Source organism: Sarcophilus harrisii, chromosome 5 (assembly GCF_902635505.1).
Source record: "Sarcophilus harrisii chromosome 5, mSarHar1.11, whole genome shotgun sequence".
Taxonomy (NCBI): Eukaryota; Metazoa; Chordata; class Mammalia; order Dasyuromorphia; family Dasyuridae; genus Sarcophilus; species Sarcophilus harrisii.
Window position 1 is genome coordinate 237,127,864 of NC_045430.1, and position 25,956 is coordinate 237,153,819.

The 25,956-nt window shown below is 35.9% G+C and overlaps 1 protein-coding gene across 1 annotated transcript in view; it reads left to right on the forward strand.

The window, feature by feature from the left end:
• Positions 1-25,956, forward strand: part of CUBN (cubilin) — a 282,752-nt gene that overhangs the window by 17,013 nt on the left and 239,783 nt on the right. The window contains exons 9-17 of the mRNA XM_031939914.1: positions 1,471-1,602; positions 2,412-2,507; positions 5,183-5,301; positions 5,814-6,000; positions 10,249-10,364; positions 12,363-12,597; positions 13,438-13,619; positions 17,138-17,300; positions 17,837-18,027. Coding sequence (XP_031795774.1) covers positions 1,471-1,602; positions 2,412-2,507; positions 5,183-5,301; positions 5,814-6,000; positions 10,249-10,364; positions 12,363-12,597; positions 13,438-13,619; positions 17,138-17,300; positions 17,837-18,027 — 1,421 coding nt within the window. The remainder of the gene's footprint in view (positions 1-1,470; positions 1,603-2,411; positions 2,508-5,182; positions 5,302-5,813; positions 6,001-10,248; positions 10,365-12,362; positions 12,598-13,437; positions 13,620-17,137; positions 17,301-17,836; positions 18,028-25,956) is intronic.

Sequence of the window (25,956 nt, forward strand, 5' to 3'; positions counted from 1 at the left end):
GACAGAGACAGGCAGAGACAGAGACAGAGATAAAGAGAGAGGGGGAGAGAGAGACAGAGACAAAGAGACAGATAAAGAGAGAGGGGGAGAGAGACAGAGATAGACAGAGACAGAGAGAGACAGAGACAGAGACAAAGAGACAGATAGAGAGGGGAAGAGAGATAGAGATAGATAGATAGATAGAGAGACAAAGAGACAGAGAGAGGTAGAGAAAGTGATTTCAAATTTTTGATAATTATAAAGAGGGGAGAATCACATATAAATCTCTGTAGAGTTCTCTGGAAGTTGGAAGTTCAAGTCTTCCATTAAAAATTCTACAAAGATCCACCTAGCAAGTTGAAAACCTTGCTTGTTGGTGTTCGAAATTCTCCACCTCACAAGGAATTGGAAAGTGAATGCATACCCATCAGTTGGGTAATGGCTGAACAATTTATGGTATATGAATGAAAAGCTTGGAAAGACGTACATGAACTGATGCTAAGCAAAGTGAGTAGAGCCAGGAGCTCATGGTAAATAGCAAAAACAAGATTATGTAATGATCAACCATGATGGATTCGGCTCTTTTCAATAATGAGATGATTCAGGGCAATTCCAACAGAGTTGGGATGGAAAAAGCCATTCACATCCAGAGAGAAAACTATGTAGACTGAATGTGGATTAAAGCATAGTATTTTCACCTTTTTGTTCTTGTTTGTTTGCTTCTTTTTTTTTCTTTCTCATTTTTCCCTTTTTGACCTGATTTTTCTTGTGCAGCATGACAAATGTGGAAATATATTTAGAAGAATTGTACATGTTTAACCTATATCTGATTACTTGCTGTCTAAGGAGGTGGGAGGAAGGGAAAAAATTTGGAACACAAGGTTTTGCAAGGATGAATGTTGAAAGTTACCTTTGTATGTATTTTGAAAACTAAAATTATTTTTATTATTATTAAAATTTATTAAATTAAAATAAATATTATTAAAATAAAAATAATTATTAAAAATAAAATAAATAGATTAATTAAAAAAGAGACATTCTGAGCTCTAGTTCTATCTTCAGACTCTCTACCTATTACTTCTGCCCTTGCCACTTAACCAGCTTACTTCCTTCTTATCTAGTCATAGACTTTCTGATGATAGCTTTTAGACCTTTTCTTTAACATGTCACCATTTCTACTATGCTGCAGCCTGTTTACACTCATATTAAGAATATATCCTTTACCCTTGTGGTCATCTGCAGCCCCTTTGGAAGGTATATTACAAAAAAGAGCATCAGAAAACAATTTGAATTCTGTAATGATCAAAGTGCCAGTAACATTTTATTGTTGAAAGAAACATCTTTTATATCCCAATCAAATGAACTTCAACTTTAACTGCAGTTTCTTCATTGGCCAAATATCCCCAGATAGGACTTTTTGGACATTGACTATAAGAGCCAGAAGGTCTGAGCTATAAATTTGCTTTCTTAATCTACTTTTCATTGCCACAGGCTGGAAAGGAAATGGTTACAGATGCCAAGATATTGATGAATGTGAGACTGATAATGGAGGGTGTTCTGTAGTACCCATGGTCCAGTGTATCAACACAGCTGGGTCCTATCACTGTGGCTCCTGTCCCCCAGGTAAACCCCCAACCCCCTTATTCCTCTCAGAAAAACACACAGCTAGGAAAAGAATCAAACTTACTAAAAAGGAAATTCATTGGTCAGTCTCCTTTAGAATATATTTCAGGAAACCAATACTATGTAATATTTTTAAGGTAGAAATGAATTTAACTTAACTTAATAGATTCAGGGACATTAGTATTATCCTAACTTATGGGAAGGTCCTTCATATCCTTGCAGTGGGATGCTAATGAAGTTGCTGTCTTTGTTCATGTTATTACATATCTTTTTTTAGGATAATGTAGCAATAAGAGATTTGAAAAACTGCATATGACATGTCAGACATAGATTTATTTTTTTATATGTGATTCATAAATATAATTTTATAATTTAGATGATAAGGAGTGTTATTTTCTAAATACATTATATTTTTCAATAAAATGCTTAAAGAATCTTGATATCTTAATAGCGTAAAAAAAAGTTTTGGGGTTCTGAAGAGTCTCAAAGATAAGAACCTTGGAATCATTGCAAGTGGAAAGGACACTTTAGAATTAAAACTTGTCCCAAAACATCAGTACTTTTATTTATACAAGCGGTTTTTTAAAAATTAGAAACAATCTAAGCATTTGTCTGCCTAATTCAATGATTAATTTCCTATTTTTCTAGCTTTTACTGTTACTATTGTTCTGTGACATTTTACATGTTACACTTGGATGAAAGGAGAAAATCTGATTCAGCTGCTTTATGTTCTTGGGTTTTTCATTCTGGAATATTTATTACTTTGTCTTAAAATAATTAAAAGATAACCATGTTCTTACTCTGATCAGGTTATCAAGGAAATGGAAAAGTTTGTACCGAAATAAACGTCTGCTTAGAGAATAATGGAGACTGCCATCCAAATGCTGTATGTACCCCTGGCCCAGGTAACATCATATGTCCTCTTCTGATTCTGGATTTTAAAATCTTAATCTTTATGACAACACTACAACTTAGTGGTAGATTATTTGAAATTACATTCCTTTGGCCTGGGGTCTTAGCTTGGGCCTGCAGTGGGAATGTTGATCCTTTGTAGTAATTTATATCCTTGGAAAATAAATGTAGATTTATTCACAGCTTATGGGATATTTTACTTTAAGAAAGATGTTGTTGATAGTATAATAAACATTGGTAATTCCCATTATATTATTTTTCCCTCTTTGATGGATTTGTTTTATCATTAGCTTTAATAACCTCTCAGCCAATATAGACTACATTACCTTTTCATCCTCTCCATCACTGCAGACCACAATCCCTTCACACTTCCACCCTCAGAGTTTGTGTCCATATCTTTCTCTAATTCCTCCCAAGAGATCTACCAGTAAGAGCCTTTATCTCTCTTTTGTGGAACCTGTGTAGTGCTTGGGTTCTCAATTCATCTTTTCTCACTCTTCTTCACTTTGCCATTCATGACTGGCAAACCTTGTTTTCTAGTCAGATTTATCTTTGATGATTTTTGTCTAGGACACCTTTTTGCTTGAAAGTCATTAATGGCAATGCTTGATTTGAAGGGGACAATAAAGTGAGGAAACTAGTTATTTTACCCAGTAAATATGTAGCAATAGAAGATCAGTTAACATGACAGAATTAAAAAAAAACCTAAAAGTAAATTGCTGGTCTGTGTTAATAAAGTACTGCAAAAATAGCTAAAATAAGAATATAAAGTTGGATCAATAGTAGTTAGGCAACTTTTATAGATATTTAAAGATCTTATATAAGTTATAATTCTTATTCAATGTGTAGAAATAGGATGAACAATTATTCCTCATTTCCCTTTCCCCTCCTTTGTTTCTAGATGCAGAGTCTTCAAAATCTGGAAGACAGAATTATATTTCCTTTTCAACAATTTCCCAATTGAGTTAGCCTTTTTTAGTCATTTAAACAGCCCAAACCACAGTAGAGCTAAAACAATCTAAGAAGTCTGTGTGATTGGGATTTGCTAAGCTTCTAAGGAGAAATATCTTTGTGAGAATTAAGGGAAAATGAGGGAAAGCCCTGGTCATTCTTAAGAGAATTGGGACCATTCATTCACAGCTTATGGAGAAGTTTCTGCCTGTTTTTCTTAGTGATGTTCAGAGCAAACTCCTGGGTTCTTATCAGGGAATTTCTGAAAAATTATTGCAAATTCAGGGAAATGCAATCTTAAATATGGAAATTCATTGCAATAGCATGAGGGGATATGCAAAGCAAAAATTAGTGGAAAAGTGCAAATTATGGCAATGTATTAATAAGAAGGGAAGAATCGACTAATGATATTCTGTGGTAAAACCTGTCCTCTCAGCCACCCAACTGACTGATTCCACTGTAGAGAATACAGGTCATCATTTTGCCTACTGTTTGTTGGTTTTTAGAATAAGACATTTGGTTTTATGGAACAAAGTACAGTTCCTTACCCAAGATTTTCTCCAAGACAGAACTGTTGAACATGGCGGCCTCTCTAAAGGGCTGCAACCCTCCCAACAGCAGTCCAAATCAGATCAAAATGTAATTGAGAAATATTTTTTAAAATAAATTAAAATACAGTAAGAGATAAATAACATTACATTTTAAAACTAAGTCAGTATATGGCCCATACGGATCCTGTTCTATGAAGTAGTGGCTCTCTTGTTCTTTTTAAATTGGACATCAATGATCTAAGTTGTCTGCCACCTGCCACCTGATAGAAGAGATTCTCCATCTCTGAGGAAGTTCTTCAAATGGTCCTACTTGAAAAGTCTCCCACCTTAGAATGGAAGGTTCTTGTGGGCAGGGACTGTTTCACTTTTGCCTTTGTATTTCCAGTACTTAGTATAGTGTCTAGCTAACAAAAATTAGGCACTTCATAGATGTTTGTTGATTGAATGATTGGAATGACTTTGTACAAATTATTTTAACTCCAGCATCTCTCTTTCCTATTATCTGCCTGATTGGCACTTTGAACCATGAAAATAAGTCATAGATAAGTGAATTAATGGAAAAGCATGTATTAAGTATTTATGATTTGCAAAATATTGTGTTAAGTCCTGGAAATATAAGTATAAAAGCAAAATAGTCTTTTTTTTTTCAAGGACACATTCCAATAAGGAGAGACAACAAATGAAAGAAGCATAAATTATATAGTGCCTGACCTCAAAGAATTTTCTGTCTTGCTAATGAGATAAGAAATACATAAATGAAACTATTCAAAGTAAGATTTTTAAGTTTCACAAGGGTGGAGAGTTTATTTATTTAACTGTATCTCCTGAACCTGGCATATTGCTTTGTCAAGAAAAGGTGCCGAATAAGTGTTGCTTAAATTAAAAATTGTGCAAGAAATTATGTGAATAAGGGCCAAAAAAAGAGAATGAAAGTCTCATAGAAATTGGGTTGATTGGAGGAGGAAAATTAAGGGGTCAGAGGAGGCTTGAACTTGATGTTGATGAGTTCTAGGTACACTATGCTAAAATAGTTATTCAATTTTAATTGATTTATTGGTATCATTTAGATCAAGCAGCCAAATGATTGAGTTGTTTAGCATAACCTAAGCATTTTTACCCTATCCCTGCTGAGGTCAGTTTTACCTATAATGTTGGCTTTTTCACAGGTGTTATACCCACCTGTACCTGCCAGCCAGGATATACTGGACATGGTTATGGACCAAATGGATGTGTCCCACTCAGCCACATTTGCCTCACTTCCCCCTGTGTTAATGGAGAATGCATTGTAAGTATTTTTTTTCTCATTGAAGAGAATGAAATATCTGCTACAAGTAATTAATATTTGAATATATTTTCAAACCAGAAAAATATTCCAAAGTACCACATGTATTTTATGGGATGTCCTTGTAAACATTAAAACACTGTATAAATGTCATATTGTTATTATAGTTGTTACTACCACCTATTTTTACAACACAATTAAGAGATAAAAGGCAATTTCAGTTCCCAAGAAAGTGACAGAATGTGGATTTTTTCCCTCATTAATTTACGAGACCATTGCAAAGATACTAGAGTGAGGAATCTTTATCCTACACTGTTAAGCCTCTTTTTTATATTTAGCAATCAATATTTAAGTTCATTAATGATAATTCACACTATAAGGAGGCACATTTATCTTGGTTTAGTACCTGCTTAAAACATTATCAAATAGTATCATTTTATTTGTTCACCTGATTTATTATTGAAATTCATTCATATGTTCTATACACTTCTTGTCTGTTTCTTTTTTTCCTACAGGAAACAGTTTCTGGCTATCATTGCAAATGTAATCCAGGCTGGGAAGGCATCAACTGTACAGAAAACATCAATGAATGTTTAAGCACCCCTTGTTTCAATGGTGGCACCTGTACCGATGGCATTAATGGTTATACCTGTGAATGTACAAGTTCTTGGACTGGCTCCCAGTGTCAGACTCCCCAGCAAGGTAAAATTCAAATTCTGGACACCAAATTGGATATTTTTGACTATACTTTTGTATGGTAATTATTTTATAAGTACTTCTACTAAACCTAGCTGCCAAAATGAAAAGAATACTGGGGCTGCTCATCTTTTTGAGTTCAAAACCTAGCTACTGACATTTCCTAGCTGGGTGATCCTGGGCAAGTCACTTTACCCTCTTTACCTCAGTTTTCTCATCTGTAAAATAAACTGGAGAAGGAAATGGCAAACCCATCCAGTATCTCTGTCAAGAGAATCCCAAATAGGGTCACAAAGATTTAGATATGACTGAAACAAGCGAACAACAACAACAACTAGAACTAGTGTAGGAGCCATCATCCCTCAGGGAAATTAATACTGACCCCAATGTTTTACCCTTCTATATTCTGTTAGGTGGTGAAGCCCATAAAAAAGGAAAACTTTTGTCCCAGTTGCTTAAATGAATAAAGTCAAGATTTTATTTTGTTTGATGGTGGGGATAGTTCTATACCTATTATTTTGTTGTGCACAATTGCTGACATAGAACTTTCCTTCCATTAATGCAAGTTATCATCATTAGTTTCATCATCATCATCATCATCATCATCACCACTATATAGCACTTTAGGATTTACAAAGTACTTTATTTAATCCTTGTAGTGACCCTGATTATCCCTGTTTTACAGATGAGAAAACTGAGGCAACCAGAGCTTAAGTAATTTATCATAGACCCAAGTATCTGAGGAGGGATTTAAATTTAGGTTTTCCTGACTCCAACTCTGGCACTCTTTCTACTGTGCCATCTAACTGCTCAATCAACAACCCATAGATAATCAGTAATCTTAGGGAGTTGCCTGGAGTGATGAGAAATTGAGGGACTTGCTTATGGTCACTTAGCATGTGTCAGAGCTCAGATTTAATCCCAGGCCTTTCCTTAAAACTATTCTCTACCCATTTTGCCATGCTTCCCCTAAGGAGATTAGTAGCTTTAAAATAAAAACTGAGACTGTATTTTATAGAAAAGAATTCTTTCATGCCTGGATGTAAGCCAAAATGACTTTATTTTTAAACAAAAAATGTGTATTTGCCATTCCCAAATATTTTTTCTCTGACAAACTAAGCCACATGTTTATCCTCTTTCATCATGTGGCAGATTTATAACATCTCCAAATACCATTTTTGTCAAGTTACTCTATGATTCTAGAATTTACAGGGGCTCCTTATTGCCTCTTGAACATGCCTGTTTTCAAGGACTTTGATAGTCTCTGCCATGTTCCTTTTCCAGTCCTGCTTTTAACAATTCCCTCAACATGTTATATATGCTGGGCTTTTAGTACTTCTCATGCTTTCACTCCCTCTGTTTTCCCTCACCAAAACTCACTCCTTTAGTCCCTCTGTCTACCCAAAATGATCCCCCCTTCAAGTATTAATCAATTCAAGGATTAATTGACAATTTCTCGCGTTTCCTATCCTTTGATAAAGATGATGCTTTTTGGATCCCAAATGTCTTTTCCCAAATTCCTTCCATTTTCCCAATTAATTCCCTCTCTACCACTTCCTCTTGGAGATCCTGTTTTACTTCAGTCCTGAGTTCAGCTGCTACCTGCTGATGAACCTTTCCTGAAGTCCCCACCTGCCAGGGTACTCCCTCCCCAAACTATCTTGTATTCACTTTGTATAAAGAATATATAACTATACCCAGATATGTACCTACCCTTCCCTCCTTAAAGTGTAAGTTTCTTGAGAGATCAAACTGTTTTCCTTGTCTTTGCATCAGTAGTTCTTAGCATGTTCCTGGTACATAGCAAGCCTATGAGTAATAATTCATATTTAACTAGAATAAACATTTTAAAGTTTATAAAGTGTTTTCCTCACAAGCACCTTGGAAATTGTCCTTAGCTTATAGACAAGGAAACTGGCTTTCCTATGATCAAACCGCTATTAAATATTAGAGTTAACATTGGAACCCATAGCCCTCCAGACTCAAAGTCCAGCACTTTCTCCACTACATCATGCTGCCTCCATTAAAATAAATAAGTCATTTTAATGATTTAATGAACATTTATATGAGCAACTACTATGTGTGTGGTACCACAGAACACAAATCAGTTTGATTGAGTCAATGACAAATGCAAATAAAGCAATGAATAGTACAAGCCGGTATGTAATTCGGTGCTAAAGTGTACGGTAGAACAATCATGATGAATGACAAGAAGACTTGCACTAGGATGAGGAGGTTGAGGACAGGTGAGGGGCAGAGGGAAGAGAATTCGAGGCGGGGGAACAAGAGAACCAAAGTAACAGGGAGTGAAATGTTTTATTTGGGAGACAATAAGGAGAGGGACAAACCAGAGCATGGGGAACATGGTGAGGAGTCCCAAAATAGAAGGCTGGATTTATGGAATTATAAATTAGGATGAACATCTTGAAAGCCAGCCAGCCAATTTTAGACTTCTTATTATATTGAGTTTATTCAGCCTCATTCAGCCTGCATTTTAGTATTTATAACTTCTCTTAATTATTTCATATGTACTAATTGTGTCTACTTAACTGGATTATAAATTCCTTATGTCAGGGACTATGTGACCTATTTCTCCCTCATTCTTCAAGATTTCCATCATAATGTTAAAAAAAGTCAATAAATAATTATTAATTTTTGATTGTATTTAAAAAATGATTAGTAATGGCACAGGATGGGCATCTGAACTGAGGACACATGATGATATATGCACAATATTTCCATAAAATTACTGTACCCTTATGTCCTAATCATAAGGACATGACTGATTGTTCTCTTCCTGTCAGCCACTGAGCCAGAGATGCTTAATTTTTAAAAAAAGAAGGTCATGAGAGCTTTTTCAAATTATTTGAAGGACCATTAGGTGTGTGAGGAAACTGACTTTGTGTATTTAAATGCGGGGTAAAAATTAGGACCGGGGTGGAAGTTATACAGAGCAAAATGTATTTTTTGATACCAAAAAAAATCTTTCTATCAGAGCTATCCAGAAGTGAAATGGGCTACCGCGACAGGCAGACTTGTTGCTCTTGTTATAGGACTGATTTTTATTTCAAGTAAACCTCACACTCAATTTCTGAGGTCACTTTGCAATCTGAGATTCTAGTCCCACTAAGGAAAATTGCAAGAAGGAGTATCCTTCTTAGGTGTCAATGAGAGGGAATGTTTCCCAAATTAAGAGAGAAAATCGGCATTTTGGCTTTGACAGGAGTTTCCACGAATAACAGAAAGGATAGAGGTTCTTGGGGTCAGGAAAGAAGAAGGCACAGAATAAGGGAAAGAAGGGTGGGATACTGGAGACTATTACTTCCCATTCTAGACCCTAGAGAAAGGGGCAATTCTCCCTAAACCAACATAAGAAGCAGGTGCCGCACTGGGGACAGAAACCCTTTGGGAGGAAGAGTACCAAGGTTTGGATGCAATAACTGGTAGGGAACCAGGGGTGGCTGTTCTCAATCATTTCCCAGACTTACTGATTAGGAGCCTGGGAGCAAAACCTCATGCTGGTGATCATTAGAAGCCCAATTAGTCTAGAGGAGCCAGAGTAATTTCTGCTGGGGCACATCAGTGATTTATAACTCAGTAAACATGAACAAGGTCATGGATCTAGGGACATTACCGCAGAAGTAATATTGATGTTCTCTCTTCTCAATCTTGTGTCTGAATTTTAACTCCTTCCATTTCTTCCAGTGAGGTTCAGAGCTTAAAATTTTGTCCTGTGTGTTTATGGGGCTGAGGCTGGGTATTAGGGTATTAGGGGCTACTCTGTCCTATCTGTATGTAATTTGGGGGAATGAATAAGCTATGATCCCCACTTTCCAAGGTCACAGAGTGAAGTCACCTGTGCTTCAAAATGACATTCTAGCTCTACTGAGACATGTGAGCTCCGAACAGGTTAGGCTGGATCATTTTGTATGTAGTATATGTATGTGTGTGTGTGTGTGTGTGTGTGTGTGTGTGTGTGTGTGTGTATATATATATATATATATATATATATTTTTTTTTTTCCTGAGGCATTTGGGGTTAAGTGACTTGCCCAGCTAGGGATTATTAAGTGTGTGAGACTAGATTTGAACTCAGGTCCTCCTGACTTCAGGGCTGGTGCTCTATCCACTGCACCACCTTGCTGCCCAACCATTTTATACAGTCATCATAAAGACATCTTTTTTTTTCTTCTTATTTTCTTATCTCTTTTCTCTTAGAAAGTCTATTTAAAAGCATATTTGTGTTTTTTTTCAGCTTGTGGAGGTTTACTTTCTGGGCTTAGAGGGTCCTTCAGCTACCCCAATTTACAGTTCTTTGAATATAACAGCAACGTTAATTGTTTCTGGATTGTCCGAACAGAAGAAAGAAAGGTCAGTACAGTGGCTGGGTAGCCATTGGCAGCATCTTGTATTGGAAAACCTTCCCCAGTCTGAGGAACCCAAGAAAATAAGATCATCTTAATCTCCAATCTGTAATCCCACATGATACATATTTTCATAGATAAATATCATTGTAGTTAGCAGTTGGGTGAAATTTGGTTTCATCTATTAAGCAAAAATGAGAAAAAATGAAGCTGCCATTGCATACTTTCAACCAAGCCCTGGCTATAAGATTCTTATTCTCACTAACTCAAAGATTTAATATTTACAATTACTTGAAACATACACTCTTATTTCTAGACACTCTTCTAACTCAAAAAGTACCATATCTGAAAGTTGTATGCCAGATCTTTTATCCCCTGCAAGTCTGTTTAATTTATGCCCCTTGATTTCTTTCTGAGTATCATTTTAAAAAGTTGATTAATAATTAGAATAATAGCAACATTAATATAGTGCTTTGAGGTTTGCAAAACACTTTACATATATTATCTCATTTGATGTCCACAATAATTCTGAGACATGAGTTTAATGATGAATAATGAATCCTTATTCTTTTTTTCCTCCCAGAAAGGCTCCTTTAGGGCCTTTAAAATCCAGATAGACAAAAATCATGAGAAAATGCTTTGTTTTCAGAAGGATATACTGTTGTTTTCTTCCCTTTAGCCTCTATTGATTTAAATCTTAATCATTTTTTATCTGTTCTATTCTGTAATACTGAAGACATTTAATTTCTCTGTGTAAAAGGAATTTCATATTTTGACATTGTCTTAATAATTTTATAGCTTTCATGTTGCAAGGAAATTAATGAATAGGAGTTTTTTCTTTATCACTGGGTTTGCTGTGAGATATATCATTTAGACCAGAGTGTAGGGAAGAATAAATTCATTGGGATGGAACCAGTCCAATTTATTTCATTTAGATATGGCATAGAAAATATGCCTGAGGGGGGAAAGGAAGGCCCTAATGTTAGTTAATTTTAAAACTCTAACAAAGCTCACGCAGAAAATTTTAAAAAACGATTTCCCAACCACTCTATCTTTAAAATGATGAATATCATACTGTATAATTTCATGATTCCAAGCCATGATTATAGAGCAGGGAATTTCATGAGCCTATTGGCTCGTGTGTGTGTGTGAAACAAAACGTTACATTTTCTCATCTCACTTGCTCCAAGGTTTAATTCTAGAATACTTTCTCTATATTCAATCCATACATATACTTCATTTCTCATATTATTTCCTTTCCTTTTCTTTAGGCCTTGATGTCATCCTTCCCTTAATTATCCAATCCCCAAGGATTTTCAAAGGAAATTATACAAATGCTAGGGCTAAAGTCTAAACTCTGGTGAATGCTAATAGTAAACAGCTAATCTTAAAATAAACTAAATAAATCTGGCTAGTACTGAATCTTACAAAGAATAAATACAATATCAACAATTTAAACCTATTTGTTTAAACTTTGTGTCTTACCCTGAACTTTGGTGTGACTCCTCACCTCATATAAACTTAACAAATAAGTTTTAAGTTGTTGAAATTCTAAAGACGATTTAAAAAATACTCAGATAACTAAAATAACAAACTATATATAATAAGTGCAGTGGGAGGAGGAGAGCATACTACTTTGTGAGATGTGAAGTAGAAAGAGTTCACTGAAGGTAGAGGAAGACATTGCTTTGGTATTGGCTCTGAATCAACCAGTTAGAAATATTAATTTTACAAATCAATGATTAATATTTGCTTGACTTTAATGATGATTAGTTAGAGAACTTTAACCAGACTTCTTTTAGTAGTGTTAGTATTTGTTGGTTGATATTAACTATCTAGAGTTTATGGGTACTTTTTGATAGAAAAATTAAAAGTCATCAGAGTATTCATTAATAAGATTGGACATGCTTAGTGCTGGAATAAAAATTGTACCTTAGGGATGACATATATTTTAGAGTTAACCTGAAAAGTGAAAATAATAATTTTTGACTTTTTTCTCTTATAGGTTTTACGTGTAACTTTCCCATATTTCCAACTAGATTCAAGAGACAGTTGTCATAATCAGTTTCTTCAGATTCATGATGGAGATTCTTCTGGAGCACATCCACTTGGAAAATATTGTGGCTCTAGTCATCCTTCTGAACTAATCAGCAGTAATAATGCTCTGTATTTTTATTTCCACTCTAACTTACCAGTGAATGAAAAGGTCTTCACAGTTAGATGGGAAACTCAACAACCCGGTACGTAATGGATAGCAAAAGATCAAAGATTTAAAAAGCCAAAAGATAAAGCCATTAAAATTTACCTTTGTTAATCAAAATAAGTGTGTAAATCATAGAAGATATTTTGAGATCATTAATTTTTTCCCCTAGCACTTTAAAAATTTGAAATTTGCTATCATTCCAGTTGACAGTTTCATGTTTGCTTTTATATCCCCACTCCATGTTTTGCCCATAAAAGGCCCTTACTAAATGTTTGTTGAATTGAGTTGATTTTTAGGAGAAAAAGGGCTAGAATTAAAATTAGGGATACCTAGAACAAGATTCTTTCAGCGAACTGTAGTGTCCCACTTAAGATCGAAACATAGCATACTATAATTGAAGAAAATTTGTGCAATGAGGTGGTATAATGTACTGGGCCTGGAGTCAGGTGGACTCATCTTCCTGAGTTCAAATTCAGCCTCTGACACTTTCTAGTTGTGTGACCTTGGGCAAGTCACCTTACACTGTTTGCTTCAGTTTCCCCATCTGTAAAATGAGTAGAAGAAAGAAATGGCAAATCCTTTCAGTATCTCCACCAAGAAGACCCCAAATGGGGTCACAAAGAGTCAGACAGGACTGAAAAATTCCTGAATATCAACAGCAAAATCACACGTTCCATAAGTGTTAGTATTCGCTTGGAACTTGACTGAGTATTTCAGATATACTTCATGTCCATACTCTAAGAAACTTAGAATATTTATTTGATGAATATTCTTCTAAAATAAAAGACACTTTCTCTAACATTGCACATCCCATTCCTCTGCATAAATTAAAGTCTCAGTAGAAATGCTAAGTGGTTTTTCTCCCTCTTCCTTTTAGAATGTGGTGGTTTATTGACTGGTACTTATGGCTCCATAAACTCTCCTGGATATCCTGGGAATTATCCTCCCAACAGAGACTGTATCTGGATCATTACAACTTCTCCTGGTTTAGTCCTAACATTTGCTTTTGGTACCCTCAGTTTAGAACATCATACTAATTCCAGTGAAGACTATCTTGAAGTAAGTCATCATTTTAAATCTTAAAACACTCTGCTAATTGGGTTCACAGAATTTTAATTATGCCAGTGATAAGTACTATCAATTTTTTGGCACTCTCACCAGCCTTAATTCTTAATTACTCATAACCTTCTCTAAGCCTTACCTAATTTCTTACTTTGTCATCTTATTACTTGAGCTAGTTATTGATCAGCTGACGAGAGATTTTGAAACAAAATGGAACTTTGCTCCCTGAACCTTCACTGGGAAACCCAAGTAACTTAATAAGAAAGTAGAAGTGGCAGCCCTAGGCTAAAGGTGCCCTTTATAAAATAACCCCAGGCCTAACTTGTCTGTCATAATCCAGACAAAAATTTAAGTCACATGAGATGGATTGACCTTGGCGGAATGAAGATCATTTGTTAATAATGATAAAATGTCCTTTTAATATGAAATACCATACAAATGGAATCATTCAATGCTGTTATAGACTTTTTGAGGAGAGAAAGATAGGTCTTCCTAACAACTTATCATGAAAAAATAATTCAGAAATAAGGAGCAAAGAGGCTCTTTTACTATAATACCAGATGTTTATAGGTTGACCAAAACATTCTGAATTTTTAGGTTTTTCTCCTGAATATGTCTTTGATAAGACTAAGTTCCATTCTATTTCTTTTTCTGTTTTTTCCTATTGTTTTAATTCTAATGATAATTTCCAAATATAAATGTACTTTTCCTAGACCATTAGGAGGAAATAGTATAGAATTATTCATAAAGGATGGAATGATGAAGACTCAAGATAGCACTCTGGATACATTAAAACCATTAGTAAATTAGAAGTCAGAGTAATGGATTTGAAACCTTGGGGGATAGCTGATACAGATATCTCTCCATGGAAAATAATGGAGTACATAAACTCTTTAAATTGAAATACTACAAGGGAATTGTCCTGAGCTGGTTCCTAAAAAAATCTCTTGAAACCACAATGCTTGCGCACTCCTATATAGATTCCTGAGAATAATTAGGAGCAGAAAGCTTCAATCATCGAGACAAAGAGTACAGAGAAAGCTAGAAATGTGATTGCCACTTCTCACTGAGTACTAATCCCTAACAAGATCATCTTGATGTATGGTAGTGATATGCTGTCAGAAGTAAAAGGTAATTGGAATAAAAGAAGGATGAAAATGATTTAATTGGGTGGCTCTGTTCCCATTTGTGCCCTTCCTCCCATCTCCCCTTAATGAGGACAGCCTTATTTACAACAGAATCCTAAACAGTCCTAAAAAGTTAAGCAACTTAAAATGAAGAAAGGGCTTTCTAAGGCAAAAATCTACAAAAGGTTTCCACTTAACTGGCACAAAAATTGTCCTTTTCTATTTTTTATTTTTACCTGTCAGACTTCATCAGTCTGGCAATGCCTCTGGTTTCACTTCAAGTTCTTCTGAGTGCACAGTTGGGAAGTAATGAGCCCAAATTTTCAAGTTTCTTTGATGCTTTCTTCTAGCCTGAAGAATTTATTACATTCAAAGTATATGGCATTAAAAAAAACCCCAAACAATGCAATGTTTAGAAAACAAAACTACTCTAAGGAGGAATAGAAGGAGCATTGATAAAAAATCAAGCTAAAATAATTTCCAGATATAAAATGGTATTTGGGAAGTTGAAATATGATTTTTAAATAGCTTAAGATTATTGGATCATTTAGATTGAGAGCTGGATGAGGAGGACATCATTTTATTGATAAAGGAGCTGGGGCCTTGAAAAGATAAATGACTCCTCCACACTTTGACCCAGAAATATTGGGCTTTTTGCTGTGACATGAGCAAGACACTCTCTCCAAGCATTTTCCCTAGCTGTTCCCAAGATCCAGAATCTTCTTCTTCTTCTCATCCACCCATTGGCTTCCCCCAATTGATATACTATTTTTTTTTTCATTTTTTTACTGAAGATTTTTATTTTCAAAACATATGCATGGATAATTTTTCAACATTGAACCTTGTAAAACCTTCTGTTCCAAATTTTCCCATCTTTTCCCCCCACTCCCTTCCCTAGATGGCAAATAATCTATGTTAAATATGTTAAATCTAATATATGTATGCATATTTATACAATTATCTTCCTGCACAAGAAAAAATCAAATCAAAAAGGAAAAAAATGAGAAAGAAAAGAAAATGCAAGCAAACAATGATAGAAAGAGTGAAAATGCTATGTTTATACCATCTTCTTTTCCTAACATCTTAATTCCAGTGCCTTTCTTCTTTTAATCATTTCCTATGTGGTCTGCATACAGTTTGTTCACTTGTATTTATTTACTTGTTGTTTTCCCCGTAGAGTAGGAGCTTCGTAAGGGGAGGGGCTGTTCTTTGTCTCTTTTTGTATCTTTAGTGTTTAGTACACTGCTGAACACATGGTAGGTACTTAATATTTATTGACTGACTGATTGATACAGGTAGCAAGTGTCAGAGGCAAGATTTGAACTCATACCCTCTGCCTCCATATGTCCACATTTATGTATTACTGTATATATTAGATTATATATTACATATATTTATATTATTATATATTATATTTATATATTAAACATATTATATTAAATATATATTAAAGAATAAATGCAGAGACATTTATCAATGGGCTTATTATGTGCTGCTATTGCTGAGAGTTCAACTACAAAAGCCAGAAAGCCTTGACTTCAGGGAGCTTAAAGTGTAATAAAGTAAGAAAAGTAATATAGCTTATTATGATATTATTAAAATAGCTTCAAGTGTAATAAAGTAATAAAGGGGAGTGATAACCATGGAAGAATATTTTGGTCTGCAAGGGTGTTTCCAACAGTCTGATAGTGTTGATTTGATGACGGTTTTTAGAACAAGAAGGGGAAGGCTTTGTGGGGCAGTGGTGGATTAGTGATGGGGGCGTGCTCCATCTTTGCCATGGTTTACAGACCCTGTATGGAGGATTGAAGTGCAAAAGCAGTAGTTAAAAGGCAGCCTTTCCATCCAGGTAATATAAAACAAATCTCCTGGAGCCATTATTTTAAAAGCACGAGTGGTCCCAAAGGGAGCTTCCTTAACCAAGTGAGTGATGCTGTGGTAAATGAGGAGTCGTCGTCAACTTTACTGCTCAGGAAATTGTTCCCTGAAGCAGCCTCTAGCTTTATGCCTTGGCTTGGCTGGGCTTGTTTGTCTTGCCTAGGAATGTTTGTTGCCAACCCTACCTCTGGTCTGCATAAATAAGTCCCTAGGAATGATCCCGTCTGGAACAGGGAATGTGCCATGCTGGGGATTTTGGAAGGGACAGGGGTGATCCATTCACACCGAGCAATTTATATCATATATTTATCTGCGTGTACATGTGAGGTTTTCCTGATAGAATAGAAGCTCCTTGAGGACAAGGGGTGATTCACTGTGGTCTTTATGTACCCCCTTTGTAGCAAATTGCTTGGCTCATCATACCGGTACTTAATCATTGCTTGTTGGTTGATGATTGATTAAAAAATCTGCAGGCTCTCATTTTTTTCTTTCTTTTATTTTTTTGTTTAGATTCGAGATGGACCCCTGAGCCATGACCCTGTGCTCAGGAAATTCTACAGCACCTTGTCAGTGCCGCCTCTGGAGACCACTGGTCCTTTTGCCTGGATTCATTTTCACTCTGATTCGGTGGGGAGTGACAGAGGCTTCCATATCACCTATGTCACTTCCCTTGGTAAGCCATCTGCTTGTATCAAGTTCAATATGAGACCCAAGGTGCAAGGGACATTTGCAAGGGTTGTTCAACAATGAAAGTAGATGATAATTTATTAAGAAATAACGGTTGTCTGTAGAGTGCTTTTTGCATGATTGATTTTATAAAAGTCTTAAGTATTTTTCCAGAATTGTTTCAACTCCCCCAGAGCTTATGATAGCCATTTAATAGACAGAACCACAGAGAGATGTAAAAAGAACAGCAAATTTGTGGTTGTGCTGTGAACTAGGGAGCAAGTTGTCGAATTGGAATAGAAATACTGAGCAGAAAACTTCTTCTCTTATTCAGCTGTCTTGTCAACATAAATATTTAATAAAAAGTCAGGTCAAACTGGAAAAATGTATATTTTAAGGCACGGCCCTCTGAAAGAGGGTGAATATATTTATTTTATATAATATAATAATCTGTGTTAACTGAGGGATGTGTGTACCCTTATTGTGAACTAGGCAATTCACTGGATTTTGCACAAACATTTGTTTCTTTTGATTTGATCTCAGTGGACTCTGAATGTGGAGGAAATTACACAGATGCGGAAGGGACCCTCATCTCTCCTGATTGGCCCAATTCTTACATTCACAACAGACAATGCCTTTATATTATTACCCAGCCTCCTGGTGAAAGGATCCACCTCAACTTTACCCACGTGGAACTAGACGGCTGGAGCCACTGCTCACAAAGCTCCATCGAGGTGAATTTTCTTAGTTGGCCTTATATGAACCTTTATCAGAGTGTTGATTTATTTGAAGACACAATGGAATCTTTCCAAGGTAGATTATTCACCTAAATTAATTATCCTCTGGGTTCAAAAGCCAAGGGAGACAAGGAGGAGAGAGATAAGGGTTAGAAACTCTAAGTGAGGATAGAAAAATAATGTGATAATCATGAACCTCAGCCTTTTGAACCGAATGAACCCTGCAGGGAATGAATACCAAGAAATGGGGACAATGTTAGGAGCAAGAAATAGCCATTGAGATTATCTTCTGAAGATCATAAAGTGCATTTTATGGATGAGACTCTGTGTCCCATAGAGGTTAGATGATTTGTTTGTCTTCCACCTTATTATGTTACTTTTTTTCCTTTTTGTTCTTATGGGACAGTTTGATCAGGGTCCAAGGCTCTGTATGGTTTCTAATGCTTTCTGAACTGGAAAGAACCCAAGGGATCGTTTAATCCAGCCCAGTCGGTTTAAAGATGAGGAAGGGGAAACTTGGAGATATTCAGGCAATTGAGCAAATGAAGTCATGTGGTTGCTTTTGACAGAAGCTAAACAAAGGAGGGCTAAAAATGGACCTTGTTATAACATTTTAAAGTTTGCTAAGTGCTTTAGATAATTTCATTTGAGCTTCGCATTCAACCTTTGAGGTGGTTATTATAGGTAGTATTATCTCCATTGTGTTAGATGAGGAAACCAACATTCCGAAAGAATGCTCAAATAGCTAATGCCAGAGGTGGGACATGAGTATAGGTTCTTTCCTGATCACATTCTCAGTGCATGGATCAATGCACCCTTCTGTTCCCCCCACTACATTGTGTAGCCTCCCTTCATTTCCACACCTGCAATTATAGCATGCTGGAGGAAAAAGGCACCTGAGAGAGCTTTCATTCACCCTGCTCATTTATAGGAGAGAATGAGATTCAGAGTTAACTGGATTTTTTTTTATGTATTTAAAATCACTCTAGTGGCAGTTTCCATTTAAAGAGTCATTGATTTTGATCAAGAATGGAAAATTTTGATTAAAATGAAAGAGAAGGTAGTAAAACAAAACAGACAGGCTTTGTGTGGTGAAGAATGTTTTTGTCTAATGACTGCTGGAACCACAGTTAAATTTGCTGCAGCATAAATGAAGAAAACTTCTTGTGATTGTTGATTATGATCCATTTCTATGATCTTAGCTAGGTCCTGACTATTTTGTTCACTGATCTAGCTTGAGAGAAATCCCCCCTTTTTTTTTCTGGTGACAAGGATACCACTCTACAAAGCTTCCCTTTCCCCTCATCCCTCACCTTATTTAATTTTGAGTTAGAGAGTTTTACTGAAAAATGTGATTTGGGGGATTTCTTTCTCTCTTTATTTCTTCTCTCTCTTCTCTCTTTGTCTCTTTGCCTCTGTCTTTATTTTTTTTCTCTTTTTATGAAGTTCCGAAGTAAGGTTCTATCTCACTTGGTGAGGGAAGCAGTTTAATTTTTATCCCTAATCTCCCAGAGGGCAAAATCTACACTATGGAAAAATTTTTTGCCTTTTACATTGCCAACTGAAATTAAATTTCTGACGTCTATTTTCTCCCTTTGAGAAAAGACAGAGACACTCATGGAACACCATTCCCGGATTAAGGCAGGAAAGTTGTAGTGTTGTTTTGGCAACAAGACACAAGCCATTCAACTTCCTAAGAATGAAAGTTTTATTTACCATTTTTTAAAAAAACAGTGTCCAGATCATGGGGGACCACAAATTGAAAGAGCTCTGGATTTCAAGTCAGGAAGCGTGGGGTCAAAGCCAAATTCTGCTACTCTCTTCTGATCTGAACTGGGAGCCTTTGTTTTCTCATCTATAAAATTAGGATAATATGAATAAGATCAGCAGATTTACTGGATCAGAAAGTCATTGTAGAGATGACATGAGATCTGTATAAAGTTCTTTAAACATTTATAAATCTGAGTTTTTACCTCATGTTTTATGTATAACAGAAGCTTAAAGAATGTGTATGGGACAGAATGAAATTGAATGAACATTTCTGGTTGTTGGTTTCTCATCAGTAAAATGAGGCATTTACTCTAGGTTTTCAGTGTCCTTTTCAGTTTTTTGTGATCCTAAATTATACTTGGAAACTAGGATCATTGATTAGGCCAGTGAGGATCCTTAGAGTCCAGTTCATTCAGTTGTTCCAATGAGAAAGGGAAACCCAGGGAATGTGGGATGAATGAGTTGTACAGTTGGGGTCTGAACCCAGGTCATCTGACTCATCGCCTTCAAAATGGGAACGTCCAACAGTTTTTTTCTCTTTAGTTACAAGTCTGAATTTAGAGATACTTTCCCATACCCTTCTTTTTCTGGTCAATTTAGGCATCCACAGAAGTGCCTGAAATTCCATATTATCTTTTTGAGTCCTCTGTTCTTTTCACATTTCAAGATTATCTGGTCTACTTAATGTCCTGGGAAATCTGTTTGTTTTTAGATAACTCCAACTGTGATATCATTCCTAACTCTCAAGGGATTGATGTAAAAAATGTACATTAGACTATGAGCTCCCTGAGGCTAGAGTTTGTTTTATTTTTTCCTTCCCTAATGTCCTGTGTTTAGCACAGTACATGGCACATAGTAGGTGCTTAACAAGTGCTTATCGAGTCACTAAAAAAATTTACCTTGCAGTTATGAAATGAAAAATTTACCCAAATCTTGTATTTTCTCTGGCACTCAGTACTAAGCTTTATACAAAATAGTTATTTATTGTTTATTAAATTGAACTGGCTCATGAGTTTTCTTGTTGTCTGGGAACTTGCAGAGACAGCGAGTTGATGGTTAGGACAATCAGATGCAGTGTGTTTCCAGCAGTAATGGTACTGTAGTTTTGACTACAGTGTTCGGAACAAAAGGTGAAAAGGGGCAGGGAGTAAGGTCCACAGGATGCACGCTTGATGATAGGGAGAGGTCTGGGTGAATGGCTGGAGGCCTGCTCAGAATCCAAGATGGGTATAACTGCCGGGTGGGCTTATTTCATCCAGCCACCAATCACTGAGACTGCCTCCTCAGGACTGATGGCATGGATCCTGGAAGTCCTGGAGGAAGTAGGGGCACAATTATCTTGCCCTCATCAAAGAAATTGGATTGGAGATTGGAGAACCCGTGTAATTATGAGATTGGAGTAGCATGTTAGCTGCTAACGTTACTCTGAAATATTCATGTTAGCCCTCATAGGGATATTTATATTATAAAGGAAGATTGGTTTAAGGGGAGGAGTGGGCAGGGGCTAACTCAAAGACTGAAAAACCCAATGAAATTCTTTCAGGCAGTGGGATTCCCAGATTGGGATTGAGCAAAGGGAGGGAAATTCTTCTGGGTCAGAGAGCTTTCCTGGAACTCTTACTATTCTAATGACATTTTGAGGGACACTACTCTTGATTTACCTGATTTTGTCTGATTTTGGAAGCTAGACAGAACTGAGCCTTGTTATCATTTGAATGGGAAACTACTTGTGAAATGGGAAACTACATATTAGCAGCTTTCAACTTTTCCTTGAGATAGTGTGATAGAATGAATAGAGTACTTTAAGATATTCAACTCCTTGGGCCATAGTTTCTTCATCTATACTATAAAGGTATCAAATCCTCCCATGTAAATCTATGATCCTAAATTTTCATATTCTAACAAGGTTTAAGAACTGTATATCACTAAAGCCTTGGGTAGCATTGGGTTGCTTGATTATGTGAGAAAAGATTAGTGATCTTTTAGCTATACTTTTTTTTAAAATAAAATGAGTTTCAGCTAAGAATTGTTATATACAAAGGATGCTCATATTTCACAATTTTCTTTTTATTTTAAAAACACTTTATAAACATATACTATTCAATACTTAAGAAATAATTTCCTGACATAGAATTGTCTTTTTTTTTTAATCAAGAAGTATTGCTTTTGAAGACATGATTTCTACTTAGTAGAAATATTCTTTATGTATTCTCATTCTTCTGTGTAGATAATAGAGTGTAATTGTTCTTGGATTTAAGGTAGTCTTATTTCTTTATCTGTAAAATGAGCTGGAGAAAGAAATGGTAAACCACTTCATTATCTCTGCCAAGAAAACCCCAAATAGTTATGAAGAGTTGTATACAACTGAAAAATGATTGAAAAACAAATGTATTAACTTAATAAAATTAGTGGATTATTGAATTCTCTTCTTTCTAATCCCCACTTCTCTTCTAAAAACTCTTCATGAAAGAATTTAGTATGTGTTGTGATCTAGGGAACAGAGATTGACTGGTGTAGTTAGGGCTGAAGATGGGATAAAAAGGAAAGAGGATCCTAGTCATGCTACCTGTGTCTTACAGGGCAAAACTTTCTTGGGCCTTCCTCTGTAAAATGAAAGGTGGCTCTAGAGTAAGTGTTTTTAGTTTGAAGTCTATGAACTGATGAAAAAACTTTTATATTTGTATTTTGATATAATTGATTTCCTTTGTAATCCTAAATATCTTATTTTTAAAATTAAAATAATCATTCTGAGAAAGGGTCTATGGGCTTTAACAGACTGTTGTCAAAGGGTCCCATGTCCCAAAGTCTATTAAACCACCCCCAACCTAGGAGATCTTCCAGCTTAAAAAGTCTATGAATGAATTTTTCCCCTTTAGGGCAAAATTAGTTGAATCAGCAGTTGAGTTAGTCATAAAGTAGATATTTTCATGATGCAAAACATTCCAATGAATATGACAGGTATGCTTTTTCCAAAGTACAAGGCAATATGTCTCATAAATATTTTATAATGGCTTTAACCATAAGAATGGAGTGAAGGGCCTATCAGTAATGAAAGCTTAATTTTTAATCTCAAGAGAGGCTAAGTATTTGCAGAACAATACTTCAAAAAATCATAAGAGCCAGAGTTTGAGCTATGTTTGTAGGGGAAAGGAGAAAAAGGAAAGGGAAAGGAATTGGAAAGCTAACCTAAATATCTTCATTCAGTTCTGGTCATTATGGGGTGCAGGAAGGAAAAAAGGAAAAGAGAAGGAAAGAGAAAGGAAGGAGAAGAAAAGCAGAAGTATTCAAAGGTGGTTTGTATTTGCTCAGAAGAGAGAGATAGTTAGGAAGCCCAATTGAAATCAAAAGAACTGGGGCTCCATGCTTGTTCTCCAGTCTCCCCACCTCCCAAGTACAGCATGGACCAAAATCCCTCCTTTTCTCTTTGTTCAGAAATTAAATCATTTGGCTCTGACTATACGAATGGTCAAATGTAATCAATACGAGTTATTGAAACTCCATCAACTGCAGGGAATTCCTTGGTATATTTTTCTGTATGTTCTTCACAGTAGGTTGAGGGTACCATCCTGCCAGGGCTCAGAGCACAGGAGTGAATCTGGAGGGAAGCTCCAACAAACTTTCTTGGTAGAAGGCGATCTGAATTTCACTTATTTGTAGTTTATCATAGGAATTCATCATTAATGTGAGAGAAAAAAGAAAGTGGAGGGGGAAAACATGGTAAAAGAATAAGAGTTTGCATTATTTATGCAATTTTTGTCAGACACCAAAAGCAGAAGCCTAGCTGTTCCCTTTGAAGACAATCATTAATTCTGTTATTATTTTCAAATCTTCTGCTGAGTTTCAGTAAAAATGGCAGGTAAACCTTCACATGATTGCCTTTTATTAGTGTCAAAATAGACTTGGAGGAGTCTGAATCTCTGATTTTACTTTTTTTCTCCCCCACCTCACTTTATAGTATTTTACTTTTTCCCAATTACATGTAAAGATGGTTTTCAACATTCATTTTTATATGATTTTGAGTTCTAAATCTTTCTCCTTCTCTCCTTCTCACTCCCCAAGATAGCAAACAATCTAAGATATGATTATACATGTATAATCATACAATCACTTTTTCACATTAGTCATTTTAGAAGAATCAGAATAAAAGGAGAGAGAAAAACAAAAAGCAAAAAAAAAAGTGCAAATAGTATGTATGTTTCCCTTTGCATTCACTCTCCATAGTTCTTTCTCTGGATGTGGTTACCATTTTCCATCATGAGTCTTTTAGAATGATCTTGGATCACTGCATTGTTGCGAAAAGCTAAGTCAGTCAGAGTTGATCATTGCACTGTGTTGCTGCTATTATGTGAAATGTTTTCCTGTGAACCTCTGATTTTATTGGCACAGCAAATGACTGGTGTGGAAACCACTCTGCCAAATGCATTAGTCAACAAGCATTTGTTAAGCAGATGTCTTGTGCCAGGCACTGTGCTAAGTGCTGGAAATCTAAAAAAGGCAAAAACAATCCCTGCCCTCAAGGAATTTATTATCTAGGAGGGGAGACAACTATGTAGAACTAAGGTATCTATGGGATCAATTGATGAGGACATCAGAGGGAAGGCATTCAGGTCTTTGGAGAAGGTGGGATTTAGCTTGGCGGAGCAGAGAGTTTGAGGTTTGGATTATGACCAGTGAAAATGCCCAGAGTCTGTAAATGGGGGCACAAGGGATATTGTCACTGGATCTTAGAGAATATGGAGAGGGAGAAAAGTATAAGAATAATGGTTAGGTGGGAAGGGGCCAGCCAAAAGGATTTAATTCTGTTGGTAATAAAAGGCCTTTGGAATTGGGGTGCTATGGTTTGATACGTGCTTTAGGAATATCACTTTGATAGCTGGCTAGAGGATGGACTGGAGTGGGGAGACCCACCAGCAACCATTGTAATCATTTAAGCATGATAAGGACCTGTACCATGATGGGGGCTGTGTCAGAGGAGATAAGGGGAAACGTGTAAAAGAGATGTTGCAGAAGTAGAATGGACAGGACCAGGGAACAGACTGCATATGTAGGATGAGAGGATGAGGATTTGTGGGTGATACTTAGGTCATAAACCTGGGCACCTGAATGGATGGTGGTACCCTTCACAATTATAAGGCATTTAGTAAGAGGAGGAAGCTTTGGTAGAAAAGTTGAATTCATATTGAATATAAGATGCCTGCTTCTCTGAGACTTTCTAAGGAACCAAGAAACTAAAGGATTTGCCTGTGATCACAAAGCTAGTCATGTCGGAAGCAGGTCTTGACCACAAGGCTTCCTGGCTTCTTAGCTGTCCCTATTTATTCAATATACCATCTGTCTCTCTGCAAATCTGGACTGTGAAAACTCCTCCACAAGAGCCACTATAATGTGCAAATATCATAATTCAAAAGAAGCAAAAGATTAGGAAGAATATTACATGGTAGTACCCTGCGACACTCATTCTTATGTTCATATTCAGAAGTGTTAAACTCCCCCAAACTCCCAAATTTTGCCATATCAGATTAAAATGTATTTGGGAAATGTTGAACAAAATAAGTAAAAATACAAACCAACATAGATAATATTAACTTGTGGTTTTCTAAGTCAATGTGCCACATACAGAGAGTTTTTCATCCCTGACCTAAATAAATTCAAACCTCATCATTCCTCAAGGGAAATTTCTAGGAGTTGAAGGAATTTGATCAACATCATGAAATCCTATCAATTTTTCAGTTTCCTCATCTTTTGAATGAGGGACTTGGACTATTTGGACTTGGAGGTCCCTACCAGACTCGAGTCTCTGATCCTAAGATCAGAAAACTGTTTAGATGTGGGGAATGAGAGATAAGAGCAAAGAATGACTTGTAAGATTAAAAACCTGCTTTTGTGGGAGGATAAAGATGCTCTCTGTAGAAATGGAGATGTCTGGATCAAATAACTTAACTTCTCATTTTCTCATGTACAAAGGCAAGTTGATTTTTGTACTATTCACTGCTATGATTTGATTTTTAATCTAATTTATTTATTGTTATTCAATTATATTTTCCCCAATTACATGTAAAAATATTCAGCATTCATTTTTGTAAGATTTTAAGTTCCAAATTGTTTTTCCTTTCCTTCCCTTACCTCCTTCCTCCCTATGACATAAAGAAATCTGAT